The following is a 21,598-nucleotide window of genomic DNA, read 5'->3' as shown; positions in this document are numbered from 1 at the left end:
GAAGGGGTGGAAGGCACAACCTGTAGATACAGATGTCTAGCATCAAAGGAGTTCAGCGTACAGCTGGGAGCGAGAACAGGCCGACAGACCAGTCAGACTAGCTGGTTGCAGTGTGTGTACTGTGTGTTGTGCATTTTAGTGCAAGACAATGGCTTTGCTTATTGTCCTGCAAACAAAAGGCTAATTGGGGCCCAGGACAGAGTGTTTCAGGAGCAGAATGCTGTGGGGAGGTGAATGAGTGCATGGACAAGTGTCCTTAAGCCTCCCTCAGCTCGCGGGAGAAACCAACAGGTATGGGAGAAAGGCCAAGTACTTTCATGCCATCCAGACAACTAGGTGACTACTGTTGGCCCCCCAGCTTCCAGGATACGTTCTGGAATAACTCAGACCCTGGCCTTGAGGGTGGGAAACCCTGATGAGTGCACATATGAAGACATGCCCAAGGGCCAGGCCAGAGCCAGCGGAAGGCCAGGAGGGTGGGTGGTGCACGCCCAAAGGACTGGCCAACTCCCAACACAGATGACACTTGAGGCTGCGCTGTTCTGGGTAAAGAAAGAACATCTAGACAGAGAAAAGTCAAAGCAAAGACAAAGAAGTGTCGTGACAGGTTTATTTTTTGTTTTTGGTGCTGGAGGTCAAACTGAGGACCTCATACACACTAGGCAAGTGCCACAGTCCCAGGCCACATGACAGCTTTTGAAGTCTGAATTCCAGATCTGACTTTCGGGCTTTCTATTGGAATTCTGCTAAATATTTCCCCTTCCCTAAGCAGGAACTTGCCTTTTATTATTTACTCCCTCGCACACGCAGGTACACCCGCTCTAGGAGACCCGATGCAAACACAAGGCACTGAAGCTGACCACAGCTCTCCAGGACATCATCCGGAGATGCAGCATCTGTGAGATTGATGACTCACCGGAAAGGCTGGCTTTCACTCTATCCTTTGATACTTCATGTAAACCTGCTTTGAGTGAAGAGGTACAACTGTTACTGGTAATACTCTCATTTTTGCGTCCCTAAGTCATGGGCCTGGAGGGGTTGATCCTTCCTTGGGCCAGGTCCTTCTGCCTCTGCTTTTCTAGCTCATGGTCCTCCTGGGTGCCAGAGATCTTCTCTGGGTGTTCCATTTCAAGGTTAGTGGACGTGGAGCTGGTGAGCTGATTTATCAAGTGGTTAGAATGCTTATTCCAAGAATAAACATTTAGGGAAGTGTCCAATCAGATTATGCTGGCAGCAACTTTTGAGAACATTGACTCTAAAATGACAGATGGGACAGGAACAACTTTAAAAACTCCTACTCATCACCCTGATACAGTGAACTATACAAGGTTTACCAACATTTGCATCTCAATCGGATCCTACAGATAGGGTGGGTGAGTGGGTGGGGACTATGCAAGTATAGGTTCAGAACAGGCTAAGAAAGCCAGGAGCTAGTGCCCTCTCAAGCTTTTCCCAAAAAGTCCAATTAGGAGAGTTCTGATCCTTCTTCACAGGTACTATGGTTAACCATTTAAAAGACTGAGAAGGTGACACGGAATCCATGGAATCCATGAGGATGTGGGGCAGTAAATAGAGTGCCTAAGAGTAGGGGAAGGCCTTTGCAGGTCCAGAGGCTTCCTGCCTTCTCAGGCTCCAAAACACATGGCAGTTGCTTCAGGCTGAAGGGGCGCACTGGGCTGACCAGGCCTGCCTTTGCAGCCCTTTGCTTACTTCCCCCTTCGCTTCTATCCGTAGGTTGATGAGACTTTTCATCTGAAGAAACTGCCTTTCACTGGAGATACGCATACTGAAATAAAGACGACTTCTTGTTTCTGTTTGTTCTTTTTGAGACTGGGTCTCCCTATGCAGTTCTGGCTGGCCTTCAGCTCACTTTGTAGCCCAGGCTGGTCTCGAACTTGCAATGATCCTCCTGCCTCAGCCTCCCAAGTGCTGGGATTACAGGTGTGCGCCACCACGCCTGGCATAGAAATGTTTTTGTTTTTGTTTTTTGTCAAAATGACTTCTTGCGTGCTTCTAATTTAAAAGCCCAAATCACTTAAAAATATTCCTCAGTTATTATTAATCAAATACAGTATTGGGACCACATACTGTACCCACAGGGGTCCAGTAAACTCCAGCTTGAAGACCTATGGCCTGCTTTTCAGGAAGGTTATTAGAGTACAGTCATATTTATTTGTTTGTACATGGACCAAGGCTGCTTTTGTGCTACATGAGCAGAGCTGAGTAGCTATAACTGAGAATGTGTCTGCAAAGCATAAAACAGTTACCGTGTAGCTCTTCACAAAAGTTTCCCAACTTCTGGGTTATAAGGAAGTATCCCAATTTGAGGAAATTAAAGAAAATTATTAAGAAAAGCAAAAAGTCACCCATAGACACTGTAATTATACTTTTAGAACAAATACCTTCTGCCCCAGTCCCACACTCAGACCACACCAGATATAGAGGGTTACAAATATTCAGATTTTATTATAAATAAAATACTGTTTTTTTTTAAACATAAAAAATGCCAAGTGTTGCATTTTATTAAACACCCTGGAGAGCAAGACTGCAGAGGTTAAGGCAAACAGCTAAAGTGAAGGCACATATAAAAGGGCCACAGTTGGAATCAAAAGGAAAAACTCCAGGGAAAAGTAACAGCATCTATTCCCTGTGACACCCAGCATTCTGCAGCAGCCATTCTGTCAATTTTATCACATAAAATACAGGTAACTGCAGGACTGTAGTTAAGGCATCATTTAGTAAAGAATTTTCATTTTAAAAATAGAATTCTGTTTTAAAATATACCACATAGATGGAGTAAAAAAGAAAAAAAATAAAAATAAAAATAAAAAAGCCCCACCAGAGACTAAGATTTGCTCAAACACCCCTGGCAGTCTATTTTTAATCGTTTTCCTGCAACTGGGACCAAAATGCATGTTAGGATATGGCCACTTAATGAAAGGAACTAGCCTGGAAACATCAATGTAAAACTTGGCAAGGAAGAGCCACACCTCCTGTGAGAATACAAGAGGCATGAGAGGAGTAAGTGAAAATCTAAGGGTATGCCAGGTCAAAACTTCTGTGGTGAACTGTGGTGCACCTCAAGGACATCCACAGCTGTGTACACCACCTCTCCCTGTCTCTCCAGCAGTAGCACTACTCCTGATGCCCCCAAAGTGCTAAGGCACGCCACACTCCCTTATGAAACTGGCTTAACGAATTCCCAGAAAGGGCATTTCCAGCTCGTTCCTGGCTAGAGCCACAGTGGTGTCAAAGAGCCCCTTGGCAAACTCTCCTGATCATGCTGTACCCTGTCAAGTTGGCATTCCCGCTCTGGCACAGGCATTATAAGTAACGTGGGGCTGCGGCTTAGGGTCATGAGGACTGCAGCCAAAGACGTCCTGAGTTGGGGTAAGGAGGAAAGCAGGTTGATACTCATGTTAGACGGTGGACATGCTGCGAACACAAGGCAGAGAGCAAAGTACAGTAGAAGCGATGCGACCCAGAGTTCTAGATGGAAGGGAAGGAGGTACAGAGGTATACCGTGCCAGTGAAGAGGGGAGACCAAGCAAAGAAGTGAACAGAGAGTGCCATTTTAGAAATAGGAGCAAGTATATTTACATAAATTCCTTACTCTATAATCATGATAAACAAAACAAAAAAACCATTCACACAAAAATATAAATTTGAAATAATTAATAGCACCAGTGTGTCAGATAATAGTTTCTTTCCCCCGCTACGCAAAGTACAAAGTTGCATAGTGTTAAAGGCTATATATGAATCTCAAAGGCAGGTTGGCAGAGGAAAGGGGGTGTGTGGCAGGGATCTGTCACACTGTGGTCTTACAAGAAAACCACAGAGCTGAGGACTAAAGGTTGAGAAGCCCACTAGGAAACTCCACGAAAGTTTCTTCTCTGTGTGGAGGGAGGGTTAGAGAGGCTCGATTCACAAAGTGCAGGGACTAGGTGGTGTCGGCAGCTGTGTGGAATACTGAGTGCAAGCGTTTGTCACCAGGACTTGGCAAACGACGTGTGTGAGGAATTTCACAAGATGGAAACATCAGAAGAAAACTGCAGCTCAGGGTCAAATGTTTCTCTCTCGACAACAGACGGGAAAAAGGCCTGCATGAGATCCTGACACTACAGCTTGCATCTGTGCAACCCCTTTGTTAGAAGACTGGGACAACATTTGTTTTTGTTTGTCCAGGTCTTAGGGAACAACTGTTCCCTCACAGATATTTAATACTAGCTCCAAGGCTAAAATACTTAAAAAAAAAAAACAGCCAAAAATTAGTTCGATGTTGGAAAAAACTTTAGTGGTTATCACACCCCTGTTGTTTCTTCTGTGTAACTTCCATTTATCAGAATATTAAAAGATATCTACAGGTCTAGTGTTGAGTGCAAGCTGCCCATCCAGATTTAAATTGTCAGCTGCCCAAAGATCTGAAAAAAGTTCATCTTCCTAGTCAATGGTTAATATATGAGAACATCTTCAGTTGACTTCTGCCAGGTTCTCCTGGAGACTCTCATACATAACTGCATTCTTACCCGCGGCTCTGGTTCAGTGTCCTAAACTCAAAACAGCTAGCACGACTGACAGATGGCTACTGACATTCTAATGACCAGTACCTTTGGCACAGGGTGTTTACTTCCTTTTGCTTAAAAGGAGGAGGGCAGAAGATGCAGGCGCATTTTCTTTATCCATGGGCTGGGTATACTGGCCAGCACAACGCTACGATCAGTAGCCAAAATTTTCCTTCATAGAAACAAGGGTACTGAGACTGAGGCAGTTCTGCTGGTGTTGATGCGAGAGGGGCGGACTGCCTGCGCTGCCCTGGCATGTGCAGGTCCCCGTGAAGCGTTTACGCCACTGCAGGATGCCACGTCCTCACACAAGTCAGGAGGGATAGTGTGGGTAAGGTAGCGACATTAGTGGAAGAGAGACTTTATTATAGATAAAACCCTTTGTTCCCGGTTCAGGATGTGTAACTTGCTTCTCTTTAAACTCTGTGACTTTTCCTGGTTCGAAAGGACAGTGATGGAGAGCAGCAGAGAAGTGGGGGTCTGAAAAAATGTCATCTTTGTGTCAAGGCACTCTGCGGTTTCACAAGTGCCCCCCTGTCAGGGGATGCAGCCTTCCGGCTCTCCCAAGGCTAGGGCTTCTCGATGGACGGGGTGTTGAAACAGCCGGATGGTAAGGTCTTCTTGATGTCCTCCAGGTTGCGAATGTCCTTCATGATCTCCTCAATATCTCGGTTATAGTCCATAATGGCAGCCTCCTGCTTCTTGGCTTCATTTTCCAGGTCTGACACTTTCCTATCAAGATCACTGACCTTCATTTCATCCTTGGCTTTGCTCAGGGACCCTTCAATCTCATTTATCTTGTTCAGGTCCACTGTGTCCAGCTGCCCTGTACGGCCAGAAGGGAAAGATGCATTCAGTAAGAACATCATCTCACAAGAACTGCCACTAGCTTTTCTGAAAACTAAGCCAGCAGCAGCCAAGACATGAAAGTTGCCCTGCCTTGCAGTGACTGCTGTGTACCAGGGCATAAACAATGTACACAAGGCGCAGAGTGGGCAAAGGTCAGAGCACAGTATTAATATTTTTTTCCCCTGAGAAAATGGTTTTGAAGAACATTTTCTAAATGCACAGAGTTCTAGACCTTACGCTTCCCTTGTGGTTCTAAAGGGCATCTGGTGACATTTCACTCCTTTCAGGTTTATGTGTAACCTGTATGTCACTTTAGTGCCATCTGAAGAACAAAAAGTCTCTTAAAATAGAATCTTGAACCCTCAGCTCTTCGATTGCAGGAAAGATGGGTTGGTTTTAGGGATTACTTCCTGATTTCAGGAGCAAGGCACCACTGGGAACCTTCCAATGGAAAAGGACCCAGGTTGAAATGCTGAAGTAACTTCAGCAAAGCTCTGAATAAGTTGCAAAAAAAGAAGTTCTTTAGAAAGAAATTTCTCCACAATAAAAAGCAGACACAACCAATAGCACTTTATTCATATTCCACTTGATTAAATTCTCCTGACTACTTTACCTCAGTAATTCTCAGATATTAAATAATGCGCTAAACTTTGCATAACCTATAGGCAACGAAGCAGTCTAAGCTAAGTCTGATTAATTATAAAGTTCTGCTCTTCTCGCTTACTTTCATTTTAGATCCATCTGCTCATAAATAATTTATTATTCTTGACATTTCAAACAGATGAATATCTCCCACCCAAGAAAAAACCCCACCAAACAAAACACACCAGTCTTTAGCAGCTGTATCTAACCTGCAGCCTGCTTTTTTTCCCTCTTTTTTGAGTGAAAAAGAATTGTCATTGGCCACATATAAAATGTATCAAATGGTTAATGTATGTAAGTAACACAACTTCCTTTGAGTATTTATTACAACATTCTGAAAAAAGAGGTCTAGAAAATTAAAACATAATGTCTCACTACAAAGAGTGTTGCCTAGAGTATTATTACCTTATTATGGAATCTGGTAAAGTGTATCTGTCCTAAAATAAACCCTGTTCCCCATCCTAAACATTTTGGATTAAAAGAATGTTTTAGTATGTTTACTTTTCCTTGAAAAATGAAGGTCTTTTTCTCTTTGGGCATAAAAGCTTTCACCTAATCAAATTGTCCTTTAGTAAGCAAATAAAGAAAATTCCTGGCAATGAAATCATGGCCATGTAAAAAGTATTTTTATTCTACCACTAGAAACCTATCCTTTAAGTCCCTGAAACACATTCTTAGGGTGAGCTAAAATAAATTATTGTTTAATTGGACCATGAACCTAGACGACAAATGAACCCCACTAGCCAGCAACATATATTCAAAACATAAAGACAGCCCTGAGACCCTGGTGTTCTATTCAGGGCAGTGTCTATGAGCGGCACCTCGTAAGCTCCTGTACAATATACAACTTAAAGTCATGGCTCAGTTCACACTTTGAAGTTGCAGAACATGTAAAAACTGTAATAATTCAAGACATTCTTGAAGGTTCTATCATGCAAGACACAGACTTATTTTATAAGGCATTTATTTGTTTGTTTGTTCGTCTGTTTATTTGGGTAAGAGGTGGTTCAACACAGGGTCTCATACAGTTCAGGCTGGCCTCAACTCACTATGTAGCCCAAGCTGGCCTTGAATTCATGGCAATCCTCCTGCCTCAGTCTCCTTAGTGCTGGGATTACAGGCACAGGCCACTGTGCCTATCTTATAAGGCATTTTTTAATAAGCAAAAGGTAAAATAAATGTTAGTAACTTAATGAATCACTTTGAAGGGATTTACATACTAATCTTCCTCTGAATCAACTACATCAGATCCCAAGAACAGCACAAAGGATAGAGACTGACCAAACTGACCCTACGGCCACTTACCCAGCTGTTCTAAGAGGTCATTAATCATGCTGAGAAGGCTGTTGACAGAGTTTTTGGCCTTTCTGGCATTGATCTCAGCTTCCTGAGCAGCCTGTGATGCCTGCAAGGGAAAAGGGATAAATGACGCGAATAGTTCTGACTCTGTTCATCTTCTCTGACTATTTTCCCCACAGTGAGCCCACAAATCTAATTTCCAGATGTTTTCCCCTCTTCCAACTAGTTTTTTTTTTGGTACTGGGAGTCGAACTCAGGACCTTGCACTTGCTAGGAAGACGCTTGTGCCACTGAGCTTATACCCCCAGCCCCCCTCTTCCAACTGTGACGTTGTAAGCTCTCACTGCAGATTTTTGTTTTCTGGGGTGTATTTTAGGTTAAGGATGTTGCCATTTCTCCTTTAGGGAACAGTCCTGAACAATCAGTATGCCAGCACTACTATATTTGTCTTTAAAAATCAGTAATATCTCCTTCCCCCACTTTCTTACAGAAGAATATATGGAGGTGGATTCGTAATAAAACCCACCAAGCAGAAACAACTTTTTATAGGGATGAATCTTAGATCCAAAAACATGTCCAACGAGACATTCTTAGGGATCTGATTATTAGAAATGTCTTATTCTTCAAACATAAACATTTTCATAAACAAGCGAACCTTTTCTGTAAATTCCCCCTCAACTTGCAAGCACCTAGCAACAACCCTTCCCCAGCGACTCATTTATTGGGATGATATAATTTACAATTTCAAAATCAACCAGAAGTAAATATATTTGGGAAAATTCCACGAAACCTGAACAAACACACTGTGCATGAGTCACCGGGAAACGGCAGCGGAAGAGGAAATGTCTAAACACCAGAAACCAGATGCTTTTACAAGGAGATCTAGTCAGGATATAAATGAGTGGCTTTGAGTTCCCTACCACATCATCATCTCCCCTAGCTTTGAGGTCAAGACAACACAAACATTTTGGGATCAAAACAATGTGAAAATGTTAAAGAGAAAAAGAAAGGAAGGCAAAAAGCCTTCACAAGTAAACGATTCGTCTCCGTTCACATGCAGCTGTGCCTCCTGAGCCAGCACAGGCTTCCGGCAGGGCGCTGGGAGAGCAGGACAGGGCTCCACTGTCTCAAGAGTGGCCCGGATGTGTTCAACCTGGGGATGCCAGGCCTCAGGAACAACCGCAACCTTCGTGCTTTGGGTTAAAACAAACAATGTCACAGATTCAAACAATGCCAGCAGAAGGCTATCCTTTCAGAACTGACATAAATGCCAACGGGATAGGTGAGGGTGGTATATGCTCCTTAGAAGTTATTTACCAAAAAAATAATAATAAAAAAAAGATAGATCTTCTTTCTACGGTTTGAACTAAATCCTATCCACTTTTGAAGTTCATTAAGAATATGTAAGTTTCTTTCTTTCAAGAGACTCTAAATGTAATGTTTCCATAAACATATTAAAAATAAACTCCACAGACTCTCAGCACATATGACAAATACCTATTTTTCCTTTATGGGAATTTCCACCTAAGTTACAGAGAAAATTAGGGCAATCCAAACAAACAAACAAACAAACCAAATGGACCATGGAATGAGGTGCTTGGCCGGAAGTGTTTCGCATTATCACTTCCCCAGGATGTGTCTTTCCTTTCCATCCCAAGGTCAAAATAACCCACTGTGAGGGTCTCTGTTTTTCTAATAGCAGAAGAGAAAGGGGCCCTTCCTTATACTGCTAGGGTGTCATTTTGTGACCGTTATGCTACACTGGGAAAGAAGAGTTCTGTTATGATTTCATTAAAAGCTTTCAAAGGCCAAAGATAGCAAAGAACAAAACAATGGACCCTAGCTCTGCCTTGGGCCATGCATTCACAATTCAATATTGTGCTAGGCCAGGTGGCCTAAGCCTGTAATTCCAGTACTCAGGAGGCTGAGGTAGGAGGATCCCTGCAAGTTCAAGACCAGGCTGGGCTACATAGTGAATTCAAAGTCAGACTGAATTACATAATGAGATCCTCTCTCAAAAATAAATGAACAAAAAAAACCCACAAAAAACAAAAACAAAACCAAAAATTTCATCACAAAGAGTGTTATGCACACACATTGTCACAAAAAGCAAGCAGTTAAACTGGATGTAAGGTCAGTACATCTTCGTGATGTGGGAGAGAAAATCATTTTCAAACATGTCTTGTACGTAAGAAACTGGCCTTTGCATCTAGGGAACAAGTAGATGGAAGAACAAGAAGTAAATTAGTTTTTCATTACACTCTTTTATTACCCCTTTTTATATGATTTATTACTTACCCATTAAAAAATAAATACTTTTAAAATGCCCCAGGGGGCTGGGGATTTAGCTCAGCGGCAAAAGCGCCTGCCTGGCAAGCGCAAGGTCGTGAGTTCGGTTCCCGGTACCGGAGAAAAACCAAAAAAAAAAAAAAATAAAAAAAAAATAAAATGTCCTAAAACCTCAACTGTGTAAAATAATATTTTGGTTTCAACTCAGAGTAGCTTTGAGACAGGACAGCTGTGTGAGAGATACCTGGTAGAAAAGCCAAATTCTTCATCTTCTATGTAAGTTACAACAAATCTTTTTTTTTTTTGGTGTGCCTTTTTTGAGACAGGGTCTTCCTATGTAGTTCAGGCTGGCTTTGAGCTCACGCCCAGGTTGGTCTTGAACTCGCAACAATCCTCCTGCCTCAGCCTCCCTAGTGCTGGGATTACAGGTGTGCACCACCACGCCCGGCCCTACAACCCAAATCTTGACCAAAAAATGCAATGAAAACCAGAAGTCTATATGCAAAAGACTTCTTGACAGGTTGGAGACCTTTGTTCATGAACATCCCTCGTTTTTCCCCACCAGCAAATATGCCAAGCCCCTTACCATCCCCGCCATCATCATGTCCTGGTCCGCGTCGTCCTGCTTTCTTCTCAGCTCTCCCTCTGCTTCCTGCAGCTGTCTCAACATGGCGTTCACCTCGTTATCCAGATCGGTAACTTCTGCAAAGGTCTGTTCTGCCTCTGCCTTGGTGCTGGTAGCATTCTAAGCACAAAATAAACAAATTGCAGATTTAAAAAAGCCTTCCCTTGTCTAAAGTATGCTCCTTCTCATTTTATAGTTTCCAAAATGGCTCAAGAAAATCCACAAAGAGTAGTACAGTAATTCATACTTATTTATTTGGGTTCCAAGTAACAATAATGAAACAAAATGATACCTAATGCTATTATTAAATATCTCATAATATACTACTACCTACCACAGCATTTTATATTTTATAAAGCATATTCACTTCTATTTTCTTTTTTAATATCTGAAATCACTTGTTCTACTACTGCCATTTTTAGTTGAGGTCACACAGCTAACAAATGATAAATTCTTGCACTTGGACAATTTTAAATTTAGAGTTAGCCTCACTCTTCTGGGCAGTTCAGAATGTACAAAAAGGCGACAATCCTGAAATATGAGTATTTCATAAAATATTGTATAATTAACCCAAAAGCAAATTGTTCTAGAAAAACTAAGACATTTCTGTGATTCTTACGCTAATTTTAGAATCAGCTCCAAACAAGAAGATTGCTCTTTAAATATGAAAAGGCCAGCATAAAGAAATGACTCTTCCAGATGAATGTAAAGGGCTGGGGATATAGCTCAGCAGCATGGCACGTGCCTGGCAAGCATGAGGATAGCTATAGAAAGTGATATAGGAGGATCTTGGGTAGGGCAAAAAAGGGGTTTAAAAGTTATGTACAGCACTCTGTCTAAGACTGAAAAGAAAAATCACCTGTCCAGCCCCAAGAAACATGTTCATCTAGGAAACACCTCATTCTTTGTGAAAAAGGCCTCTATGGCCTTTGATCTTCCACTTATCCCCCACTCCCGTAGTAACTCAGACCCCACACTGAGACATAGAATTTTTAAAGAGTCCTTTTACTGATTTCTCCTTCTCAGTCAATGTAGTTGCCTACTCTATCTATTGTCTATTTAAAAAGGAGAAAGACAAGGATAGAGCAAGACAGTTTTACAAGAGCTTGGTGGCGGGGGCTGGGGATTTAGCTCAGCGGCAAAGCGCCTGCCTGGCAAGCGCAAGGTCGTGAGTTCAATTCCCGGTACCGGAGAAAAAACAAAAAACAACAACAACAAAAAAAAGAGCTTGGTGGGGGTGGGGTGGGGTGGGGCTGTGGAGAAATGTGGGAGCGGGCCGCTGGGGAGAAGTGCGTGCACACACCTTCTGGACGGCGCTGGCGATCCTCTCTGCCTCGTGGGCCTTGTTCTTGGCCTCCGTGGCATCCGCCGCGGCGCTGCCCAGCGCCTGCCGTGCCTCCTGCGTCTTCTCAAGAGCTTCAGCAATGGTCTGGTCGATGGCGGGGATCCTGCTCAGCGCCTCCTCTGCAGCGGTCTTGTTATCGTTCACACGTCTATCAAAATCTAAAAGGAGTTCAAGGAACACACTTGCACTGAACTCCAACAAGCGAAACAGGGAGCCTTTCAGGGAGCCGCAACTGGACTGTTTTACGAGCAATAAAAGTCAGGGAGAAAAATGAAAAACAGCATGGGATGAAATGTTAGAAGAGCAAAGGCACAGGTACATCTCTGCATGACAGCTTTCCCAGGCGTAGTCTCAGGAACATACATTTGTTTCAGGAAAGAGAATGCTTACTTGAAAGTCTGAGGCAGAGCAGTGAGTATGCTGTTATTACCACCTCAAGCGCTAGCACGAACTCCCACTGACTTCGTGTTTATGGTACGTCAGGCACTGAGTTAAAGCCCTTAGGTCCCTGTCATGTAGGCAGTGTATCGTTTTTATAAATGGGAAAAACTGATGACTAAAGAGGTTTCTTTGTGGAGCAGGGATTTAAACTCAGGTCCACTGACACCAAAGCCCGGACTTTCAATCACTACCCTATAAATCCTCCTTATTTACAGAACCTATGATTATTTTATGAGAGGTGACTTCAGAGTACTCAGCGAACCAGGCACATTTCTTTTCTGTGTAGGATGAAGAAAGAGAACAAAGAATTCAATGTCATTGCCCAGAGAAAGGCTGACAGTTCCCACTTACCAATGTTAAGTCAGTGGAATAGGCAGATTTTGGTTATGTGAGTTATTCCAACAAAATCAAATGCCTTTTTGTGGTTTTCATATTGAAGTATGCAGGGGTAAAATGACATAAGCACCAGGACTTTGTTCGAAATACTTCAGCATAAAAAAGGAGGGTGGGAGTGGGGATGCAGCTGGCAGCAGAGTGCTTGCCCAGCATGTGCGAAGCCCAGGTCGGATGCTCAGCGTAACAGCGATGTGTGGGGTTAATGAAGTTTGGTAATTGTTAAAGTCTAACAGGTAATGGGGTGCACTATTACGTCTCACTTTGTGTGTGTGTGGAGAATACCATGCTAACACTAAAAAGATGGGAACAAAGAAAGCAAAAGGAGCAGAAGAAGCAAACGATACACCCTCTCCTTGACGCTCTCATACCTTTCAGGTTGTTGAGAATGTCACTGGCTTCCTGTAAGGTATTTCGTCCCTTTTTAGCAGCTTCCTCAGCAAGAGCCTTGGCGGCGTCAGCGCGGGCCAGGAGTTGATCGGCCGTCTGCAAAGGTGCAGCAGGTCAGGAGCTGAACCCTCCAACGCCTCCCCTGCCCTCTCCTGACAGACAGGTGCCTTGAAACCCCTGCTCTGAGGCTCTGCAGCCTCCAGCATGCACAGGCCACCTCGGAGCACTCTGCAGCTGCTGTCTCTGCCCCTCTGGTACCACGAGAGACACTGCTTTAGCAGGACAGTCTCACCTGCCTCCAGAAATGAAGCAACCTGAAAATCAAACCAACCTGCTGTTCAACTTTTCCACTCTCCAGAAGCTTCTTCACTTCCAATTCCTTCCCGCTCATGTCTTCCCTGAGGTCCTCATAATCCTTTAACTTCTCATCAATCAGACGATCCAGATCCGCAGCTTCTTTCTTTATCTTATTTGCTTCATTCTACGAAAATGCAAATAGGATTATTACATTTTAGATTCAAAACTATGAAAAGTAGCCTGGAAATGCTATAACACTTAATGTTAGGTATTTTTAAGAGAATAGCACAGATCAAGATTCTGTGCACCTTTATTTTTAAATTGAGGTATACTCTACACATAGTGAAATTCTGCGTTTACATGTAGTTTGATGAGTTCTGACAAATATATTTACTTATGTAGCCAATACTTCAATCAAGACAGACTGTTCCCATCATCCCATGCTTCCCCTGTATCCCTTTCCTATCACCTGCCTCCCCATCTTCCCTCCTGTAACTGCTACTGTCCTGATGGCTATCACCATAGCGCAGTCTTGATTATTTTCAGTTTCAAACACATGGAATCAGACAGTATGTATACATCTGAAGAGATCTAAAGACTCTTAGGATGTCAAGTCAACACCTCCCATACAGAAAGTGAAATTTAGAAAGACATAGTGAAAGATACAGATTGTGGAAAGTAAAACAGTAAATTTCAAGTCTAATTTTTAATGCAAAAACACATTTATATAGAGCTTCATGGAAGGAGCCATGATTAGAGTACAGATATGAAATAAAATGCTATCAACTCCCAAATGTTTCACCTGCCTCAGAATATCCTCATATAGTTCTTTCATTTAAACCATCCCTTTTTTATTGCTTCCCAGGTCTCCAGCAGACAGTGTCTGGGAGTAAGGGGCTACAGGCATTGTGCTTTAAGCAATTCCAATATAGTATAATTTGGGTGCATATGGAAGATTCAGGATAACTCGTATCACCAAATACCCCTCACTATTTAATGTTAATAATTAATAATCTTTATAGTTATCAACATTAAATTATAGCAAGATTTTTTTTACTTCAGTGAGTTCTACTAGTATACAGAAAACAGCTCAGTGAGTCAGCTGAGGGTGGATGAGGGGACGCTGGCCATCAGACAGGCTCTTACAAAGAAGGGTGGGGACAGGAGTGGGGACATCGGTGACAGCCAGCATGGTGCATACCTCCAGTGCCTCTGAGTCCACAGGGGCCAGCTGAGCCACACTGGCATAGATCTCCACAGCCTTGTCACCAGCCCGCTTGGCCTCCTCATGGACGCGGGCAGCTTGCTTTTCTAGATCCTCCGAGATGTTCTTTGCTTGTTCATACCTAAGGAACAAATGACACGCTTTAATAAAAAGATAGCTGCTTTTAGCATACTAATGTTAACCAGATTCAATGTAGTTTATATCATTACGGTAAGATTCTCAAAAGCTGAAAGCAAATGTTACATTAAAATGTTTTCATTTAGGGGCTGGGGATTTAGCTCAGCGGCAAAGCGCCTGCCTGGCAAGCGCAAGGTCGTGAGTTCGGTTCCTGGTACCGGAGAAAAACCAAAAAAAAAAAAAAAAATGTTTTCATTTAATACCAACATTTGGCTGAAATTTACATTTCATCTCATCCCTTATATTTATAACATACAGCATGCCCTATATTTGTTGAGCATCTCTAACCTTCAAATTCAAAATGCTCCAAAACCTAAGACTCTTTGAGTATCACCATGATGCCGTAAGTGAAAAATTCCACACCTGACCTCACGTGATGGGTCACAGTCAAAATTCAGGTGCACCAACAATACATGAAATTTTAGGCCATGCATATACATTGTATATGAATGTAGGTGAATTTTGTGTTTAGACGTGGGTTCCTGCCATGAGAGAGCTCATTGTGTATACACACAAGCATTCCAAATTCTGAAGAAGAGTCCAATGTTCAAAGCTCTTGTACCTTGCATTTCAGATAAGGGATTCTCATTTTGTAATTACTTATTTTAGACCTCTCTGAAGATTTGCAGTTCAAGTATGTTTTCTCCATGGCACTTTGTCTTCGTTTTTCATTTACGCAGAACTTGAAGCACCATGACTAGTCCTGTTACCGTTCTTTACAGTTACAGTAATTGGATCAAAAAAATCTCTGTGGCTCCATAATCCCTGCCCTACTCTTCTATTTCAAAAGCATGATTAACAAAAGAAATCTGGCTGCATGGATGCATGTGCCTTAAATCCATACCACTTTACTGGTGTTACTTAAACAATATCGAAAGGGCTGTAAACCACCTTTAAATTATACTCACTTCCTATTAAGCTCTTCAATCTCAAATGCTGTTTGATTTTCTCCTGCCAGAGTCCTCAAAAGTAGATTGTATGCCTCCGTTGATGTGTCATTGGCTGTCTTTGCCACTCGTACAATGTCATCAGCTTCTTGTTTATGGCTGTATACAACAGAGAAAAAAATAAACCATGAAGCAGACCACCTGACAGGGAAAGAAGTAAAGGTTAGGCAATTGTTCTTTTATTATACAGTCGGCCAAAAAACTTATATACACGTCAGCAGTTCCCCATGCTGATCAATGTCTGGAACTAACGGCTGCCACTTTGGGCACCTCTTGTAATTGAAGAGGCCAAAGGTAGCTTGTGTTAATCTCACAATGTCTCAATAAATTTAGTATTAAAACACTCACACAGCTTTTCTTTTCCTGATATATATATATATTTGTTATGGCTTGTGGTTAGATGTCTCCCTAAAGCCTCACGCAGTCATAGATGGGCTTTTTCAGAGGTGGCTGGATCTAGAGTGTGTGAGTGATTCATGGTACAATGCTAGGATAAGGGTGCGGATAAGGGTGCTGACTAGGATTAAGAGTGTGAGTGTTATCCACCCTTAGAGTATCCCATTGTAGCCCGTATACAACGTAAGGGACAGAAAGAGGCTCGCTGCCAGATTCCTGCAGTTTGTTGCTTGCTTGTTTTGCTACCTTCTTCCCGGCATGAACTGTTCTCCTCCGCAGTTCCTGTCTGCCACGCCACCCTGCCTTGGAGCCAGCCAACTGTGGACTGCAACTTCTACAAACTGTGAGCTACACAAACCTTTCCTCCTTTAACTTTGAGTGCCAGGTATTTATTTCAGCAATGAAGAAAACTAAGTAAGACAACATTTTGGCGGGGGTAGGGGGGGACTCTGTGTAGACATACACCAACGTGGGCAGAAACGAAAAAGCACTGAAAAATCTCATTAATGTGGAACTTTGCAATCATTTTGGTGAGGCTAAATTTATGAACATTACTCTCTAAACTGAGAATAGATACTGCCCACATAAATTGGTGATATAAAATTTACAGGAATAAATACTTATATTTATTTAACCTTTTACTTTAAGGTTTTGAAGTTAAAAATGTAAAAATGGTATGGTTCTGAGATACATAATTTCACATCAAACCACTGCATTCTAATAAAACAAATATTCAGAGTAAAAGGAAGAAGAACACATTCCAGAAAGGAGAGCAAACTGTACAGTGGAAAGAGTCTGGAGACCACACAGGACCACATGCACGGAAGGGAAGCTGCACCCTGATGGCCAGACAGGGCCTGCAGATTACCGTTCAGCGAGCTTTCGGGCCTCCTCCGCCAGGAGAGTCATGTTGTTTGGGTCCCCCGTTGACTCTGGCTGAGTGATGGACTGCAGGGAAAATAAAGCATTTAGCCTCAAAGGACTGAACTGTTTAAGTGTCACAAAGCAAGGGTCAAAACTAAATTTTTGTTAGTGTTTGGGGCAAAAGGAATGTGTATTTTCAGAGGTCTTTATTTAATATCAACACTTTTCACTGCAAATTATTGCTACTTTCATTGAAGGATAAAGGAAGATGAATTTTCTCAGTACCAAAGGAGCAAAGCAAGGGAAGGAACCTAGATGTCCCTAGGATTTTTTGGTTGTTTTTGTTTTTTTAATAAAGGGTCTCCTATGTAGTTGACACTGCCCTTAAGTATACTATGTAAGCCAGGCTGGCCTCAAACTTCAGCAATCCTCCTGCCTCAGCCTCCCGAGTGCTGGGATTAGAGGTGTGCTCCACCATGCCCAGCCAACTTTTTATCCTGTCTGTACTGTTATGGGACAAACATGAGCAATATGGTTTTCTTGCTCTATAAAGCAAGATGGGAGGGGGTGCAGAACCACTGTACTGCCACTAACAAACTTGCTACACATGACCAGAGGGCTTCCCAACATCCCCCCCAGACGTTCCCCATCACTCACCACGTTGGCAACAGCGACTCTGGCTTTCTCGAGTTCTCTGGAAGCGATTTCGATCAGCTGCTCTGTGCTCTCTACTCGGGCACGCGCCTGCTCAGCCAAGCTCCCAGTGTCCTCGATGGTATTCCGGATATTCTGTAAACGGCTAATCTGGCTGTACAGGGTGTTATTTACTCTCTGAAGTCGACTCATCAAATTTTGGTCTACATCTGAAATGGCATCACAGAAGAAAGTCCATACACCACCTGTATGAAATCTGAGGCGCTGCTTACTTTTTACTTTTCAAAACAGCATCTTTCTGACAAGTTTCCCATGCTCCTTCACACCTGCATCGTGGCTACATTTCTCACACCAGGCTCCACCTGCATGTCTCTCCATCCCACCTGACTCTAAGCCCCTTTCTTTGTCCATTTTTTTTTTCTACTGGGGATTGAACCAACAGCCTTTGCACTGAGGTAAATCCCAGCCCGTTTTTTAATTCTGAGACAGGGTCTCACTAAATTGCTAAGCTGACCGGGCTGGGCTCAAATTGGTGATCTTGCTTGCCCTGGCTTCCCAAAGTGCTAGGATTATGCATGCGCCCCTTTGCCTGGCAAGTCCCCCTGCCCATTCCTCACTTGTATGTCCACAGCTTTACAGAGCGGCTGATGAAGAGAAGACAGGTGAGGAATGTCTGATGAAGGAGGGATTGATTTTGATATTCTCGCACATGTCAGATTTAGTAATAAATACATGAAGTTGTTAAAAATGATGTCAGTCCTGAAAGCTAAATATATTTCAAAACTTAGAAAGATCTGTATTTAACAGATATTGGCCTATGTATGGCAAATTCAACTCATTTTGTATTTGAAGTAGACTTTTAGACTATCCCACCCCTTTGCTCTGCATATCTATGTAATTTCTTTCAAACTGATCTCTGCTTCAAAAGAGTTTTTTGAATGGTCCTTTATTAACTATGTGCACTCAATTTAAACTTCACACTTGGGTCCTGAAAAAGCAAAAGATAAAAGTACAACAAAAACAAGCCAGTCAGGATTAAATTCTCACACGTCATGCGATTATATTCATATACAAAGTCCATTAAGTAATATTCAAAATTGACCAGTCCTTGGAACAAATTTAGAGAACGTAGTAGTGAACCTATGTATCTACAGCAAACTAACTTTCAACAATGTTGCTAAGAACATATATGAGAAAAGGACAGTCTTTTCAATGAATAGTGCTAGGAAAACTGGATATTCATATGCAGAATGAAAGTAGACCCCTATAGCTCATTAGTTATAAAACTCAATTCATTAATTAAAGATTTAAATGTAAGACCTGAAACAATGAACTGTTGGAAGAAAACACAGGGGAAAAGCTTTAGGACATTTGAATAGACACAAATTTTTTGGACAAGATTCCCAAGAATAGGAAACGAAAACAAAAATAGACAAATGAGATTATATCAAACTAATAAGCTACAGCACAAAGGAAAGAAACAACCTACAGAATGAGCAAAAATATGTGCTAATTATACATCTGAACAGGGCTTGATATCCCAAATATGTAAGGAGCTCCAAAAACTCAATAGCAAAATACCAAGTAACATGATTTAAACAGATAATAGATCTAGACATTTTCAGGTGACATAGACATTTTCAGGTGACATACAAACAACCAATAAGAATATGAAAAGAATGTCTGACATCACTAATCACCAGAAAAATATATGGAACAGGTTTATAAAATTCTTTAAATTTGAATATCAAATAGTTTTTGATATGTTGGAAAATTACCTTCTGTTTACAGCATTTTAATCTGTTAAAGTTGATAGACTGGTTTTCAAAACATGGTTTAAAAAACAAAGTAATTCATATTCCGCAAGTTGTTTAAAAAGTGAGAAAGAAGCCAGGCATGGTGGAACACACCTGTAATCCCAGCACTCGAGAGGATGAGGCAGGAGGACTGCCTTGAGTTTGACACTAGCCTGGGCTACATAGGAAGTTCAAAACCAGCCTGAATTACAAAGCAAGACCCTGTCTCAAAAAAACAAAGTGAGAAAGATATTTATAAAACCATATAAATTATATAAAACCATACCAATTAACTTTGAATTAGGAACTACATCACAGATTTACCCACAGTTTACTCGCACATACCTTTGACACCCTCGGCCTCACGAAGGAGGTCCGTGACCTCTCTCTCTGCTTCCTTTAGTCTATCCTCAAAGGCTTGATCTGTCACCATCTCATCCCCTGTTCCAAGGTTTGCTATGAGGCTCTCTAATTCTTGGAGTTTCACTCGATGCTCAGCAACCTAGATATATGGAGGAGAAAAGAGGAAGAACCCAACTGTACTTCCTGCAGCAGTGACAGGGCACTCTGTGAATAGGTAGGTCTGTACCCTCCAGATATGTCTACCTGTAAACAGGTGACAAGGGTGGGCCTTCTTTATTTCTCTGACTTCAGAAGAAAGCTTTCAGGACCATTCCTCTGACTTGAAACATTGCCTGCTGACAGTTTTTTAGTTCTGCCCTTTCCCTTGAGTATTAGATCGCTGTCTTCATTTCTCCACTGGGCTCTCTGCTAAGTATCTCAAACGCATCCCAATTTACACTTCCTAAATTTGTTCTCTCTGGGTCATCTCTGAAGGAAATGTCTCTAGCTACCTTAAGCAAAAAACTCAAGACCCATCCTGATTCTTCTTTCCCAATCCAACCTGATCGGGGCTTCCTCTTTTGCCCACCCTTAAACATCACGCTTTATATAGCAATCAGAGTGCTCCTCTGTAAAAAAAATAACAACACTAGATTTCTAAGCTTTTAAGAGTTTCTTCAGTACACTTCCACAGGACTTGAGATAAGACATAACTTCTTTATTACCACAGCATGGTCCTATATAACCTGTCCCTAACATACTCTCCGGTCTTATAAACTACTTCCTCTTCCTTCAGCAGGCTCCAGCCACACTGTAGCCTCTAGGTCTTGTCCCCAGGTTCCCTCTGCCTGGAACAACCTGCCAATACTTCTTACGTGGCTCATTCCCTCTCATCCTTGAGAGCTCAATGTATAGAAATCTCCTTAGAGAGGCCTTTTACAGAGTATCTCCCAATTATTCTCCATTTGCTATTCTCTCTAGCACTTATCCCAGTGTTTCTTGTTTATTCATTTATGTTTATTACTTACCTCCAACCTGGAACACAAGGTCTTTCAGAATGGGGCCCCTATCTATCTTGTTCACCACATTATCTCTGAAGCTTAATGTATCACAGGTTTCCAATCAGTGTCTACTGAATGAACGAATGTGTGACTGACAGCTCACCTTATCCTTTACCAGTCGGTAACAAGCTGGACACTCCTGGCAGCCAGGCCAAGACCGGTTATAGAAATAGTTCTCTTCACACTGGTCACAGCGGTTTCCCACAAAGCCTTCTCTGCACTCACAGCGACCATCGTCTTTGCACTGGAGTGAAACAGACCCCTCAGGATGACAGTCACAAGCTGCAGAACATAGGGAAAATAGTACATAGTAAGTAAAAGAAGGGTGCATTTCTCTGTTCAAGACTCATAACAATAAACTGATTGCAATCATTACAAGTGAACTTTTTAAAAAAGGTCTATTTATGAGAAGTTACATGTTTAAGTTCCTTTCACAGAAAAGACATATTTTTAAAGTAAAAATAAGCTTTAAAATAAAATGTCCATCCTTTGGGGCACATTTCACGTTACTTAACAGTTACAGTTACAGAAATCATTAAACTACTCAGTGCCCTTTCCACGCACTTCAGGAATTCATCTCTACTTTCAACTACCCATTGCCTGTACTCCTCTAAACACCGAGAAAACTCAAATGCTAGTGCTTCTCTTCCATTATTTTATAGTTTGTTTACTCACTTTGTTCTCTGAGCTGAGCAAATGACTTTTGCTACATTCCACAGGAGAAATGAAGGAATTCAGAAAGCAAAAACACCAAGCTGTTCTGAGGCCTAATTCCAAGCAAGTGTTTATGCCAAGGAGAAGCAGATGTTTATATGCAACCATACCAAAAGGGCCCCAAGGGTGGGAAGCAACTGCAGCCAGTAAGTCAACAAACGCAATGCGAAAAGAATTCTTCACTGTTTCATTATCTCCACTATGAATGTGATCAATAAAAAAGTTTCATTTAGCACAGCAGGCAAGCTCAGTACTCAAAGGGAGATTCTTCTTTGGAACAAGGAAGAATC

At 42.1% G+C, this 21,598-nt stretch overlaps 1 protein-coding gene across 1 annotated transcript in view; it reads right to left on the bottom strand.

Annotated features, from left to right (window-relative positions):
• Positions 1 to 2,439: 2,439 nt before the first annotated feature.
• Lamc1 (laminin, gamma 1 (formerly LAMB2)) overlaps positions 2,440 to 21,598 on the bottom strand; it is a gene marked incomplete at its 5' end in the record, with an annotated part of 126,326 nt that continues 107,167 nt past the window's right edge. Inside the window, 12 exon segments of the mRNA XM_005375017.2 lie at positions 2,440 to 5,388; positions 7,359 to 7,458; positions 10,228 to 10,386; positions 11,570 to 11,769; positions 12,817 to 12,931; positions 13,167 to 13,316; positions 14,334 to 14,478; positions 15,443 to 15,580; positions 16,746 to 16,825; positions 17,399 to 17,604; positions 19,537 to 19,693; positions 20,698 to 20,876. Coding sequence (XP_005375074.2) covers positions 5,132 to 5,388; positions 7,359 to 7,458; positions 10,228 to 10,386; positions 11,570 to 11,769; positions 12,817 to 12,931; positions 13,167 to 13,316; positions 14,334 to 14,478; positions 15,443 to 15,580; positions 16,746 to 16,825; positions 17,399 to 17,604; positions 19,537 to 19,693; positions 20,698 to 20,876 — 1,886 coding nt within the window.

Source organism: Chinchilla lanigera, unplaced genomic scaffold, assembly GCF_000276665.1.
Source record: "Chinchilla lanigera isolate Chin_1 unplaced genomic scaffold, ChiLan1.0 scaffold00005, whole genome shotgun sequence".
Lineage (NCBI taxonomy): Eukaryota > Metazoa > Chordata > Mammalia > Rodentia > Chinchillidae > Chinchilla > Chinchilla lanigera.
The sequence above is the reverse complement of the archived record's forward strand: the minus strand, read 5'-3'. Positions and strand labels throughout refer to the sequence as shown.